This window comes from Neolamprologus multifasciatus, chromosome 17 (genome assembly GCF_963576455.1).
Source record: "Neolamprologus multifasciatus chromosome 17, fNeoMul1.2, whole genome shotgun sequence".
NCBI classification, from domain to species: domain Eukaryota; kingdom Metazoa; phylum Chordata; class Actinopteri; order Cichliformes; family Cichlidae; genus Neolamprologus; species Neolamprologus multifasciatus.
In genome coordinates, this window is record NC_140455.1 from 2,693,397 (window position 1) to 2,707,710 (window position 14,314).

The 14,314-nt window shown below is 42.7% G+C and overlaps 1 protein-coding gene and 1 long non-coding RNA gene across 7 annotated transcripts; one reads left to right on the forward strand and one right to left on the reverse strand.

Annotated features, from left to right (window-relative positions):
• Window positions 1–804: 804 nt before the first annotated feature.
• On the forward strand, window positions 805–13,622 carry caprin2 (caprin family member 2). Of its 6 annotated transcripts, none has more exons than XM_085138631.1 (21): window positions 808–971; window positions 1,490–1,736; window positions 1,803–1,865; window positions 1,951–2,037; window positions 3,223–3,461; window positions 3,717–3,799; window positions 4,512–4,625; window positions 5,255–5,292; window positions 5,385–5,567; window positions 5,975–6,016; window positions 6,109–6,237; window positions 6,350–6,434; window positions 7,964–8,013; window positions 8,105–8,212; window positions 8,290–8,391; window positions 8,475–8,615; window positions 9,324–9,465; window positions 9,545–9,718; window positions 9,980–10,041; window positions 11,561–11,612; window positions 12,498–13,622. In XM_085138631.1, the coding sequence occupies exons 2-21, from the start codon at window positions 1,503–1,505 to the stop codon at window positions 13,070–13,072; spliced, it is 2,703 nt and encodes a 900-aa protein (XP_084994757.1). In that variant the 5' UTR covers window positions 808–971; window positions 1,490–1,502; the 3' UTR covers window positions 13,073–13,622. The 6 variants fall into 6 exon arrangements, with proteins under 6 accessions (XP_084994761.1, XP_084994757.1, XP_084994756.1 ...); XM_085138630.1 differs by having other exon boundaries at window positions 808–965; window positions 1,487–1,736; XM_085138634.1 differs by having other exon boundaries at window positions 808–965; window positions 1,487–1,736; window positions 9,545–9,658.
• Window positions 3,051–11,821, reverse strand: LOC146498710 (uncharacterized). The gene is made up of 2 exons (XR_014870336.1): window positions 10,975–11,821; window positions 3,051–10,313 (listed from the first exon to the last, which is right to left on the reverse strand). It is a non-coding gene; the product is annotated as an uncharacterized LOC146498710 (long non-coding RNA).
• Window positions 13,623–14,314: the final 692 nt, after the last annotated feature.

Sequence of the window (14,314 nt, forward strand, 5' to 3'; positions counted from 1 at the left end):
CCACACATGTGGAGAAACAGCACAAATAAGTAAGTAAAATTAATACATAAATAACTAAACACGTAAATGAATAACATTGTACATTAGATGTGAAAGAAAATAAATATTAGTATTAATAATATAATAATATAATATATTTATCATGCAATTCAATAATTAATTTGTTTAATAAATAATAAATACATTCCAGCATGTTGAAGAAGTTCTGAATATTTACATTTACAAAGAAACACAAAAATATGAGGAGCTGAATAAACAAGAGTCATGACAGACATTTGTGCAGCTTTGTAAATGTATGTTAGAGATAGACACAGCACAAACCTCCAGAGCAGAAAGATTTGTGTTGAAAGTTACAAAAACTGCAGTTCTTCCAGTGTCACTTGAGGCTGGTTCCAAAAGTTGCCATGATGCATGTTTCTATGTGTGACAAAAATAGTTTTTGGAGACAGCTAACTAATAACTAATAACCTTGCACTCCCACACTCTTGTACGGTCACTTATTGCTCATAAATGAATAAACAGATAAATCAAATCACCTGACTGAAAAGGTAAAGGTGATGTTTCTAAATGCAGAGATGACTACTTCTATCTTTTAAATACAGTCTGTGGTTTAAACAGAGAACTGTGTCATGAACAGTGTGTGAACTCATTTCATGATTCAATTGAATTATTTATACCAACAACAAAACAAACAAAACGATTCCATCCATCAAATCACTTGTGAAATATTCTTATAAAGTGATATAATGATGTTCCGGTCTGGTCACCGACAGGTACTAGAACCGGATGTGGTGTCGCTGATTTTTTTCGGCCCCAGCAGGCATGTGTAAAGCGGCTGAGTATATAAAGGTGTGAGCCGACACCGGCGTGGCCTCCGCCAGCTGAACATCACGTTAGAAAAGAGGGGGATTGTTTGGAGCTCGCAGCTGTCCGGCGGCGCTTCCTGTGAGATTGTTACCAGGTGCGTGTTTGTTTGAAACGCTGCGTCGTCTGTAGTGATACAATTTGAAATGACGACAATATGAAGGCAAAGTTGTGATCCGCTAAGTGTCTGCTCTTTTGACGCGATATCTGCAGGAAAGTTTGCGTGGATTTTTAATCGGGATTTGACTGCAGCACGAGGAACCTTGAGCCAAACGCTGTAATTCCTCATTATGATGTTTAATAAAGCCCATTCTGCTGATATTAATCCCTGACAAGTCAGCAGAACAAGTGAGGCTAAAATGAATCACGTGGACGTTTTAAACAACTGTTCAGTTCAAATAAAACCATCTTCTTGCGCACGTTGTTCGTGTTGTTGCGCTTTCTGCTCCTTTCATGATTCATCCACGGACAGCCGGCTGTTCAGTGGGGGATAAATGCATTGTCACGGGGTTGGCGGCTGCCCAAACTCTTCTGTCCACCCAGCCACTCTTTTTACTGAAACACCGCAAGCAACAACAGGATCTTTCCTCTCCAGCTTTGATGATGTTTTGTTTTTTCATAGCAGTGTGGAGCTCACTATGGTGCAGCTGTCTCCTTCACCTACCCTGGATATCACCTTTCCACCTGAGAACTCAAAAGGAAGAGAAGAGGACTCGGTCACTGATGGTCTCCTGAAGATGGGCTCACCTGCTGGGTTGAACACGCTGCAGCTCAACATGGAAATCTCCACTGCTTACTACGGCTACGAAACCTACATAGAAGATGGCCTCATCTGCCTCAAACACAAAATTCGCAACCTAGAGAAAAAGAAGGTAAGTTTCTGACAGAGTGCTGTGAAAGTGGGCGCCTGCTGTTTGTGACGCGTGTCGTCCCCGCAGCTGAAACTGCTCGGCTACAGGAAGAGACTGAAGCAGGGTGAGGTTCTAAACAAAGATCAAATGGTGAGTCCAGCTAGTAGTGACGTCTTAAATGAGCTGTGTCTCTAGAACCTGCACTGGTGATTTGAGCTTTCGATTTCCATTTTAGGCGGCTGTGGAAAAGTATGAGGAGGTGCTGCACAACTTGGACTTTGCACGAGAGCTCCACAAAACCCTGGATGGCTTGACTCAGAATGTAAATGTGTCTGGTCGCTTTGTCTTTATATCCTGGCTCGGCGTTATTATGCCCGGGGTATTAGGTTGCTTGTGCTGTGTTTGGCTCCGGTGCATTAGATAAACATATCCAAAATGACACCTGGTAACTCGATGATATTTTTGGGCTGTGGGCTGCCCACCAGTTAGAAATGTAACCTGTGCTTTTTCTTTTGTTTTTTGTTTGTTTTGTTTTTTTTATAAATTTTATTTTCAGTCACAGCAGCAGGTTAATAACAAAACATTGAACATAAAGTAGTTTGCTGTTCAGTATTTACAATACCCCAAAAGATAACAGAAATAGAAAAGGAAAACAAACAAACAAACAAACCAAAGAAACCCCTACAAAACAACAAAAAACAAATATAAAAATAAAATGTTTAAGGGACATTCAGTGTACAGTTAACTATGATAGTGATATAGAGATATGGCATCTGGTCATGATAAGGTGGTCATTTTAAATGTTTCCATGTACATCAGGAATGGCTGCCATGCCTTAAGAAATTTGGTGGTTGAACCTGCCAGTGTATATCTCATCTTTTCTAAATGTAAAAACCTCATGAGCTCTGCAAGCCACTGTTCATGTGTGGGAGGAGCTTCCTGCTTCCATCTTAAAAGTATAAGGCACCTTGCGATAAGTGAAGCAAAGGCAATAGAATTCGAATAGTATTTTGGCAACGTGATGTCTTGAGGTATCACCCCAAAGATAGCCGTTAGAGCAGAGGGATCATATTTAACATCTCTGACAGAGTGTTAAATATAGACACCCAATAGTTATGAAGATTGGGGCATGTCCAAAAGCTATGAAGGAGCGAACCTGTTTCTGCTTTACATCTGTTACACAGAGGGTCAGCTCCTGGATAGAACTTGGCTAACTTTTCCTTGGAGATATGTAATCGGTGTAGGACCTTGAATTGAAGGAGCCCATGCCTGGCACATATCGAAGAAGAGTGTACCCTCCGGAGAAAAGCTTGCCAGAGTTCATCTGTTATAGTCGTCTTTCCTTTTGTTTGGATGTCGATCTGGTCTAAAACTGCAGTTGAACTGTACTCTGTAAATAAATGCACGTTCATGACTTCATATGCATTATATAAATTAAACTGTTGTCTAGTCACAAGTCTCACAACTTGCTATAGAATTTGAAAACTCCTTTAATCTTCCCCTGCAGCTGATTAAGGCCCAGAGGAAAGCTATGAAGAAGGAGCAAGTAGCTAAGGTGGAGGAAGAGAGGCGACGTCTGGCCACTGTACTGCAGGTCCAGCACCTCCTTGCTAGCCTGCAGAAGGAGCACGTCAGGAGAGACCTGTTGGCCGGCCACAATCAGGCACCATGCGTTCCAGGCCAGCAGCTGCATAGTCTGAGCCAGCTCACCACCTTGCTTGGAGTCAAGAGAGATAACAGACTGAGGTGAGAGTGACCGTAAGATGGTGAACTTCCTCCTTTGAAGATGACGTAGCAACTGAAATGACTAGAACTTCTGACCCAAGTCTTTCACTTCTCATCGGTCATGTCACAATATTTTCAGGAGGCCACAAATTCTGAGCCAAGTTTTCTGCCCTTGAGTGGAAGTTGAGTGTTGACATAGAACTTTTCTCGTTAGTCCGGCACAGGGTGGCTTGACTTTCAGGATGTAGCTGCTGACATCTTTTCTGTTTGCTGTAGTTTACAAGAGCAAATGGAGCAGGCGGCTCTGGCCTACATCGACCTGTTGGAGGGAAAAGACAAGCCGGTGGCTGGATCCTCGTGTAAGTGCAAAAACCGGAAAGATCTCTGGAGCTTCTGTAATTCTAACATATTGGACACAAAGACCTACAACCAGCTGCAAAAAGCAATGTCTACAATTCAAAGAACAGCAAGAAAAACGGCAAAATATTCATAAACCTCCACCTGAGCCTGTTGAAGGCGTTTGGAGATTTTTTGTTTTTTCTCTAATCCACAGTGTTTATTTCAGTCTTTCAGGGTGTACATGGATGTTCTTGATTCAATGAGACTTATTACTTCACTCCAAGAAAGGATCTCGATATAGTTTGAAGACTGTTTTGACCAAGAGTTGTAGGATGATTTGTTTGAAGTACCTGCATTGACACGGAGTGTGAATGACAACCAAGCAAATGAGTTTCTTTGACTCTCAGGATTGACACTCACTCAGTCTACCTCCTAGTGAGTCAAACTGAGTGTACGCAGTTTACTTTTAAAGCTTGTCACATGGTAATCTGGAGGTGTGTGTGTGTGTGTACAAGAGTGTAGCACAGGGTGTGTTGGTGTAAAAGCCTTACATCACAATATTTCTGTTCAAGGAGTTATTACCTAAATAAAAATGAACTACTTTGACCATAAGACCGTACACTTACTGACTGCAACATTTTTTTCATTCTGGTTTTAGCCACTTGGTTTTCGTGCGTATAGATTTACCTTACTAAGATCTTCCTTACTACTTGCCTTCTTTTTCCTTTTCAGTTAAACAGTTGAAAGAGGAGCTCACCAGGCTGCTGAATTGCGAGTACTTCAGTTGTCTTCCACCTCCTCCAAGCAAAACTCCAGAGCTGGTCCTGAGCTCAGCCAGCCGCACTCGTAAGTTTCCAAAATTGCATTTCAACAGCAACTTTTCAGCCATGAAACGCCTCGCATGTGTTACAGGATCAGTGTTTTATGTTTTTATTGTGTACTTTCCTACCAGCAGGTTGACCAGGTTAGTGTTTTGGTGCTTCCTGAGTTTCCTGTCCAGGAACACAAACTGTACTGTCTTGGAAATGCGCGTGGTGGTCCTTGTTGTGTTCTGTAAGCTAGAAGTATTACTCCAACCAGAACGTGTAGCAGGCAAAGAACAACTTCATGTGCTGAAAAATGAGTTTGAGTCGATCTGCAATATAAGACCGTAGAGAGGGAGGTGAGAGATTTCAGGCACCTCCAGGCTTTGATTTCTTGCTTGTTTAGACTGCGACTTGCAGCCATCTACGTTCCTTTTGTGTAGTTATTGTCATCAGGTGTCCCACCTCAGGCTCCTGTTTAACAGTTCTGAGGGAAGCTGGCCCTTGCACAGCTCCAAGGTTAGTTTTGACAGTGTTGTGATCCCACTCCCACCCTGTTTCTGCTTCAGCTGAGCTTCAAAAGGCATCACTACATGAAATGTATTTCTGTAACTGCCATCTTTTCCTGAAAAAGTTGACTTCCATATTTCTTTTTCTGCTTTGCCCTGTCAGCCATACTAAAGTCAAAATCAAATGAAGTTTCAAAGGAGGTAAGGTCCCCTCCCCCACCCTTTCCTTCGACTGCATTTCAATGCTTTATATACAAACTGTTCCCAATCCACTGCTCTTTGTTGTATGACAGTTTTTCAATAGACTGTATGTGAGTGAGAAGGAGCAGGACCCTCCTGACTGCTGGGATGTGGAGCTCCCAGAGGAACCTTCATCACCGCAAACTGCAGTCCTCAAACCATGGAGAGGAGCTGCCACTTTAATACCTAAAGTCATTCCCTCCACCACAAGGAAGCAGTCTGCAGACTGCAAACTGGTAAAATATAGTCAAACATGTTTGCTCTTCAGTCGTCGTCTGCAATGACGAGTAAAACTCGGTGACTTGAAGATGACTATTCATTATATTAGTATCAGAATGAATCGAACAGAAGTATAACATGATTTATGCATTCCTCTTCTCATGGTGAAGAACAGGCTGTCTGTGAACAACAGCTCAGGTAGAGATACGAATAAAACGAAACACTAATGCTGGAGTTTAGCAAAGGTAACATTCCAGTGACTGCATTGCTTTGGGGGAGGGGACAGCAAAGACTCGCTATTATAAGGGCTGCAGATGTACTGTAACTCTCTGGGGTGAGCGCACTTATTGAAAGTAGTCAGTTGATCTTAAATCTGCCAGCATTGGCTCAAAAGCTCAGGTGATTCAAATCATGTTCTTCCCAGAGGAAAGAGAAGAAGGCCAAACAAGAGCAAAATTCAAAGTTGGTGAGTTGAACAGTTGATCTTCACCAGACACTCATATGATGCTCTGTAAATATATTTAGGTGTACAAATGAGCCCCTTGTAATTCCTGACAGGTAGTTGCCATGGATATGCCTGTGGAAGTTTTCAGGTCTGCGTCTGCCTTACCTAAAGATCCCATCCTGAGAAAACAACACCTCGAGGAGCTCATGACAAAGATCCATGGCTCCTTCAGTTTTATGCAGGTGGGCTTTGGTTTGCACATTTCTGTGTGGTACTATTGTATAGTGGGTTTTTCAGCTTTGCCAGTGACTGAAGGTTTATTGCTCTGTTTGTTTTTAATGCTGTCCTGTTCAGGACTCTCTCCTAGATGGTGAGAGCTCGCCGACAAATGACCAGCTCAGACTGAAGAGACAGCCTTCTGGATCTCCCTCTATTCTGGGTAAATTGAGAAAAAATTAACAAGATCTGTAATTCTCAGGTGTCACAAAGTGCTTTATCATATAAAATGCAACAATTAAAATGACGTAGATGAAAGCAAGACTGCACAGGTGGGCCTTACCTTTTTAAAAGAAGCTTATCAAAGTTCAATGGCAGGAGGTCCTTTTGTCCTTATCTAGGCGAAGGTGCCACCAACAAGCACTGACCAGCACAGCTTTGAACTCTAAAACTAAGAGATCCAACCAAAGTACTCTTTAATGGTAAAGGTATGTTTTTGCTGCATTGGCCGTGTGTTTGGGATCATTGTAAAGTTGCTAATGCAACAGTGATTATATTGCATCATGAGAACTATTAAAGATCAATTTGGAAGGACTTAAAGAGAAAAATTAGAACTTTTATTGTCATCGTAGGGTTGCTTGCACAGCGAAATAAGGTAGCAAGACCACAAAAGTAAAGAGAAAATATAAGAACACTACACGAGGTTTGTCTTCCAGGAAGTATTGTGGGGGCTTTGGTCACGAAGGATAGGGGTGGAAGTTGCACATCTGCTGGAATATTGCACAGGGACTGGAATGAATAGCAGCGGCAAAGTGATTGTATGAGAGAGGTCTGCTCACTTTGCATTTATGGTTCTCACAGCCCACAGGTAGAAGCTGTTCTTTAGTCTGTTGGTTTTGCACCTGATGGATCTGAACCTTTTGTTTTAGAGGGCAGAATGTTGACTAGATGGTGGTTAGGATGGAGTCATCTTAGTCGTGTATAATTACACCAACCTGATCTAGATTGTGCACAAAAGATCAAATATAGTTTTGTTTAAATTTAAAAAAATAAAACAACGAATCTAAATTGAAAGAAGCAAACCTGGATGGGAAGAATCTCGGTGGCTGATGATCTGGAGGAGCCGGTGTAGTAATCAACTCACTGAGAGTCGATTACTACACCAGAATTCATGTAGTCAGTACACAGGATGACTACATGATGAGATGGATGAACTTTACTGGTGCTGGAAACGTCACTGAAGGGAGGCTTTTCGAGTGTGCTGGACCTCACCAGGTGTACAGGCTGTGGCTCAGGGGGCATAGCGGGTTGCATTCTGCTTGGATCAGTGGTTTGACTTCGCAGCTCATCTAGTCTCCACGTCTATCCTAGGGCTCGATGCTGAACCTCAAATTCCCCCCATCCAGTTGGTGGTGTGATTAAAAAGCCATTTGAGTACTCAATAAAAATGTGTTCACCATTTAGCGTGGCAATGCTCCTATGAGGGGGTTGAGCCGCTACAGGGAGATGTAGGATTAAGACAGAACGATGAAATACACTAAAAGACATTTAAATCTATTCTAAACGTAATATTCAGGAAGCGCTTGCAGGCCTGGGTGTGGCCTATAAATGTACTAGCAGTATATGCAAATGTGATTTGTGTTGTGTTTTTAGCAGTTTTTCGGTCTTTTAGTCATACAAAAGAAATATTGCTCAGATTTTTGGAATAAATTTCCTAATATTTTTTGTTTTGTTTCCATCTCACCTAAACAGCTAAAGCAGGTTTGAGAAGCCCAATTGACGTCCTACCCAAAGCGATGCATGTAAGGAGCTCTTTCCCTTTTTAACAAAGCAGGTGTGACTAAAAATGAGAACTGTTTTTAGTTGTGACGTATCCACCTTTCCTATATTCAGTCCACTCCACTGCCCACCAGGCTCATGGAGCGCAGAGTCAGTCTGACCAATGGAAATCCGAGCCTGGAGACATGTGACATAGAACTTTCCCCAAAGGCCCTGCCTCATGTAAGGAGCCGTTCGTTTCAATAGAAAGTTATACTCTGCATTCTGTGTGCCTCTCTTAAGCTTTCTTGTCAATCTAGGAGTCTCTCCAGTTGGCTGAGAAAGAGATTTTTCCTTCACCGCCACTGTTTCGCCGCGAGTCGACTGTCTCCAGCAATCTGGAGGAGAAGAGCTGTCCTATGGTAGATGAGTTTAGCCATCGGAGAGAACTTCTTCTGTGAAGTGTTGCCAGAATACTTAATTTTGTTTCTTTTAACCTTCCCAGACACCAGTAACAGATTCAGGGAAGCAGTCGCCCTGTAATGGGGTAACGTCCTGCACTTCCACCCCCCCTCAGGGACAGACTTTCTCTACACCGCCCACCAGGCGATCTCTGACCTCTGCACAGTTTCAGAACATCCAGTCAGTAAGTTTCATCAAAGTATCATTTCGACTGTGATCATTGGTGGATAAAGTCAAAGTGCAGGGCTGTAGCTCCTCTGAGATGGTGTTCATATAAAAAGAAATGAGGTGAGATAAGATCTCACTGTATGCAAGAAATGGAGCTGAGACTTCTCAGACATGGTGCAGCTCAGGATGAGAGATTCTGATTAAAGGTCTTGTGGCTTCAGCAAAGGGGTCAAAGGTTGTTAGTGGGTTTTATATCTCCATTTTACTGGGTGTCTGAACATGTGTCGCTGTTCCAGCTGTAGTCTCTGGGTGTTCACAAACTTAAAGTTGGTGGAAGTCTTAAGATGGGTAACTTTTGAGAACCATCATATTTAAACTTGACATTTCATCTAAAATATTTTTGTGGTTCCGTTCTGGAAAGTAAGATTCTAATATTTTAATAGTTTGTGGTACTAACTATTAAACACCCATACAGCTTATGGATGTATGAATGCTAAACGAGCTCATTAGCATACATTTTCTCAATGTCTGTTTTGTGATTTCCAAAAAACCAGCTCAAGGTTCTTGTTGGTTGTGTTTTTGTTTGTTTGGTTCAAAACAGAAAAAATCACAGCGAAATTTATCCAAAAATGAAAAGCGCTTTACTTGCATCTGGACACGATCTAACTTCAATCTAAATCTAAACGGGACCTTCAGTTTTGTGTCCATTTTCTGCTTTCTGTAGGTCTTTAAAGTAAACACCTCCTTAACTCAGACGGGGGAGGTGAACTACAAACCAGATTCTGTTTTCACTGAGCCCAGATACACCACTGCCAGCACCCAGACACCACCTGAGTTTGCCCTCTCAGAGGAGGAGGCACAGCCAGGTATGTGGAGTTTTGCATTCTTGGCTTTGTGTCCTCACTGCTAGACCGGTCGACATCATCTGAGATGCATTTTCTCTAGTGTACCAGTCGGATTACTCGGTGGGTAATGGTGGACAGATCTTTGCGTCTCCAAGCCAGTCGGGTGGTGTGAATCGACCCAGCCAATCATACTACACCAGAGGCTCTGTGAGAGGTATGGCACGTGGTGGCAAGGCACTGGCTCAAACCTTTCGCTCCTCTGGGTGGCAACGAGGTATTGGTCTTGTTTTTTTTGTTGTTGTTGTGGTATTTTATTTTTTATTTTTTGTTGTGCGTTTCCTCACCCCACCCCAAGCTGTGGCTGTGCAGAAGGGCTCGTCCTGTTAAAAGGGAGTTCTTCTTCCCTACAACCACAGAGTGTTTTTTATGTGTGAAGTTTTCCTTAATATTGTGGGGTTATGACCTTCTCATCAAGCATCTTTGCGAACTGGCTCCATTTAAACTGAGGTTTTCTTAAACTAGTTTCTGATTACAGGAGGATCCTACATGTCTCCAACTCATCTCAGGGACTCTGGTCCCCTCCTCTATGCAGCTAGAGTAAGTCGACCTGTCTTTTAACATATGTTTTATAATCCCAGCACTAATGATGGATTAAATACGGCCATAAACCAAAAAGTCATTTCATTAAATGACCCAAGCAAAGGATGGGAAATCTACTTAACAAGCAAATCAATTTATTTACAGAAGTGAAGCTGCTCACTAAGTAAAAGCACAACTTCAACAGTCCTGCAATTTTCATACTAGTCTGTTCATGTGGAAAGGGAACACGTTTTGTTTCTATATGGGGGGGGGGGGGGGGGGCAGTTTTTCTGTAATTCAATTCAATTTTATTTATATAGCACCAAATCACAACAAAAGTCGCCTCAAGGCGCTTCATAGATACAGAGAAAAACCCAACAATCATATGACCCCCTATGAGCAGCACTTTGGCGACAGTGGGAAGGAAAAACTCCCTTTTAACAGGAAGAAACCTCCGGCAGAACCAGGCTCAGGGAGGGGCGGGGCCATCTGCTTTGATTGGTTGGGGTGAGAGAAGGAAGACAGGATAAAAGACATGCTGTGGAAGAGAGACAGAGGTTAATAACAGATATGATTCAATGCAGAGAGGTCTGTTAACACATAGTGAGTGAGAAAGGTGACTGGAAAGGAAAAACTCAATGCATCATGGGATTCCCCCGGCAGCCTACGTCTATTGCAGCATAACTAAGGGAGGATTCAGGGTCACCTGGTCCAGCCCTAACTATATGCTTTAGCAAAAAGGAAGGTTTTAAGCCTAATCTTAAAAGTAGAGATAGTGTCTGTCTCCTGAATCCAAACTGGAAGCTGGTTCCACAGAAGAGGGGCCTGAAAACTGAAGGCTCTGCCTCCCATTCTACTTTTAAATACTCTAGGAACAACAAGTAGGCCTGCAGAGCGAGAGTGAAGTGCTCTTATAGGGTGATATGGTACTACATATCACCCTATAAGCACCTGTAAGCACAATCTGTTTTGAGGAAGTTTGCAGCTTTAAAATTCATAATCAAGTAGATCATCAGCAGCGGTGTGTAGAAGTGTATTTGCTCATACAAAGTAGGCTGCAAAATCGCAAACAGTTGTGGGATATGTTGACTGTGTTGATTGCCATAACAAAGGATCATCAGCGCTCACCAAAAGCTTTGAACAATCCCTGACTTTTATATAAAATCATCTTTTAAAGGTAATAACAAAATATAAAATTCCAGTTTGTGTCAGACAATTTAGATTCAAAGCAGGAAGTATAGAGGCCCATTCCATGAAAAGAGATCTCACAGAGATGACTCTGCAACTTGAACGAAGATGCAAAATTTTCCATCTTACAGAATTTTTATTTTTCAACTTAGATTTTATACCAAGCTCATCATCTGCCCTTGTTTCCTTCTGTGTAAAAGTATTTTCTAATGGTCATTTTAACATGTGTGACTATGTCACAGCTGTTAAAAACCGACGTACACATGGACGACATCATGCTGATTATCCACGGTTGTCCTTTTTGTGTCTGCGTGAGTCACTGTTGTGCTTCTGTGGCCTTTTTTCTCAGGACTCGGGGTACCAGCACAACTACAGGCGAGCAGGGAGACATAACAACAGTGGTAGGAACCAATGATTGTCTTTTCTGCTACAGCTTCCACTTCCTTTTTCCATTTTCATACCTGAATTTGTTTGAAGTTGACAAACAAACCTGGAGTCTCAGCCCAGTAGTGGCAGCAGTGCAGCTCACTCATGGATGCAAACAGGTGACATGAGTTCCAGGCTACGTCCACACGTACCCGGGTATTTTTTATTTTTTTTCTATGCGTTTGCACCTTTTGTCCACACGTAAATGGCGTTTTCAGTCACTGATAACGGAGATTTTTGAAAACTCCATTTTTGCATTTACGTGTGGATGAGAAAAACTGAGAAAACGCAGCGTCAAAGGTGTGCGCATTTTTTTTGACATCACACTGTGCGCCACGTTATTGTTTTGGTGAAATGAATTTCTACAATGGTGGACTTGCACAAAATACCATTACTGTTAATTGTACTCTCTGCAGTGTTTAAATGCTTACATATACACACACAGTTACTGTCCCTCCACACATAGGACTCAGTTCTACTTCTATGTGCCATCTTTGTTTACTCTTTCCCACCCAGGCTGACTTCTGATTGGCCAACATTTCTACACGGATAGGAATATAGCGCCACCTGCTGCTTTGGCATGTTCCTAGCAGTGCTTTCCTTCGTTTTTGGCTTTTACGTGTGGACGGGAGGGCAGTCCCTCTCTTCACATCTATTCTAATTGATTTCCATTTTTAGGTTTGGATAGTTGAGCGCTGCTCATCTTGCTTGTTGTAATGAATGCCTGGCATTTTTTTATTTGAAGTTTGGTGTCACCAACATATTTCCACAGCAAAATTCTCAAATTTGGGATTTGATATGTTGTCTTCCTGCAGTTAAAAATAATCAACATGGCATTCTGTGTCGTTTCAACTCCACAGCAGCCTGGAGTGATTCTTCTCAGGTGAGCAGCCCCGACAGGGAGGGAGCGTTCACAATTGTGGACTCGGGTCACGGGGATTCCCTGTCTGTCTCCACTGTGGAGGTCCCACTCACTCCACATGGACACCACCACACCGCCTTGCTGCCTATGCAGCTCTACCCACTCTCCCAGCCTCTGCGAGTGGCCTTCACTGCCTCTCGCACTGCCAACTTCGCTCCGGGAAATCTCGACCAGCCGATTGTATTCGACCAGCTCCACAGCAACCTAGGGGAGATGTACGATACCCACATTGGCCGCTTTACCTGCCCTGTGAATGGAACCTATGTCTTTATCTTCCACATCCTGAAGCTTGCCATCAATGTGCCACTCTACATTAACCTCATGCGCAACGAGGAGGTGATGGTGTCGGCATACGCCAACGATGGAGCCCCAGACCATGAAACGGCCAGCAACCACGCCATTTTGCCGCTTTTCCAAGGAGACCAGGTGTGGCTCAGGTTGCATCGTGGAGCCATCTATGGCAGCACTTGGAAGTACAGCACCTTCTCTGGGTTTCTGCTGTACCAGGATTGAGTAGCAGTCAGCCTGCTGGGACTCTTCTTCCAGTGTGTGGACTGTTTGCTTTGCATTGAACGGTGACGTTTGAGTATAGTGGTCAGGCTGCATGCTAGTGCATAAGACTTGTTCACAACATGGGTGAGAGTATAGATTATACACTTTGACCACTTGCACAACTTGCCTGTTTTCAAATGGGGTCTGTTACCAATTGACAAACCAATCAGACCACCTTCTCCCCAAAATAACAATTGTGATGAACGACCATGTTGACTGATACAGTTACACCATCTGCTGTAAAGCGGCAGCTGCAGGAATGGAATCATTTTGTGCCTTTTTGTTCAATGAATGTTTGCATTGACCAGATGTTAACCTCAAGTCATTCATTTAGTTCAACATATCAGGTGAATTGACAAACTGTATTTGCAGCACTTTGCTTGATGCTGTGCTCCTATCCATTCATTCTTACTGAGGAAAGGATTGTTCTTGGTGGTGGGTGTGGTGTCAAACACTAAAGGCAAAATTATAGCACTAAGTCTACTGTGAAAGTATAAAAGAGGTCTGTTGATGAAATAAAAGATGAGCAGTGAAGTGTAGTGGTTTGTGTTTTATCTGTTTAAGTTTAAAAAACAAACTCTTAGGTTACATTACTTAAGCAGGTTTGTTTAAGAGACAGTTATTCGTACCTCTGGCAAATCAAGCATCGGTTCTCCAGTTCAGAGCTGAAGAAGCCTCCTGGATGAGGTGAAATGTCTTCACCAAACTTCAAAAAGTCCAGTTGCTTTAAAAGCCCTACTCCAGTACAGAACCATTCCAAACATGAGTATTAAGTGCCTTATTAAACATAAAACCACTGGTGAGTGGTTGTAACCTTGATGCTTATTAAGCCTGTGTGTCCGGCTCCAGAATCCACAGAACTGATCTTCATTGCTTATCAAAGATGTCCTCTCAAACAGGTGGTGATATAGGGCTCCACGTGAAGTACACTTCCCAAACCAGTCGGCTAAATTAGTATTTTACTTGAATGAGTCTGAGGAGTCAACATTGTGCAGCCAGAAGCATCATCCAGTATAATCGATTTGGTAATGGGGACAGACTCTGGATACAGTAGCTCCTGTGAAAACTAAGGTCTCTAATCAGAAGTACCTGACCCCGTGGTATAATTCCCAAACTCGAAGCCTAAAGCAGATGACTCGTAATCTGGAGAGGAAATGGCGTGTCACAAATTTAGAGGATCATCATTTAGCCTGGAGAAATAGT

Bases quoted from the DNA above. Each gene is read 5' to 3' on its own strand.
- caprin2 (XM_085138631.1), top strand. From the start codon at position 1,503: ATGGTGCAGCTGTCTCCTTCACCTACCCTGGATATCACCTTTCCACCT. The intron at 4,626-5,254 runs GTAAGTTTCCAA...TTGCCCTGTCAG, and splicing joins GAGCTCAGCCAGCCGCACTC to CCATACTAAAGTCAAAATCA. The intron at 9,719-9,979 runs GTATTGGTCTTG...TTCTGATTACAG, and splicing joins CTCCTCTGGGTGGCAACGAG to GAGGATCCTACATGTCTCCA.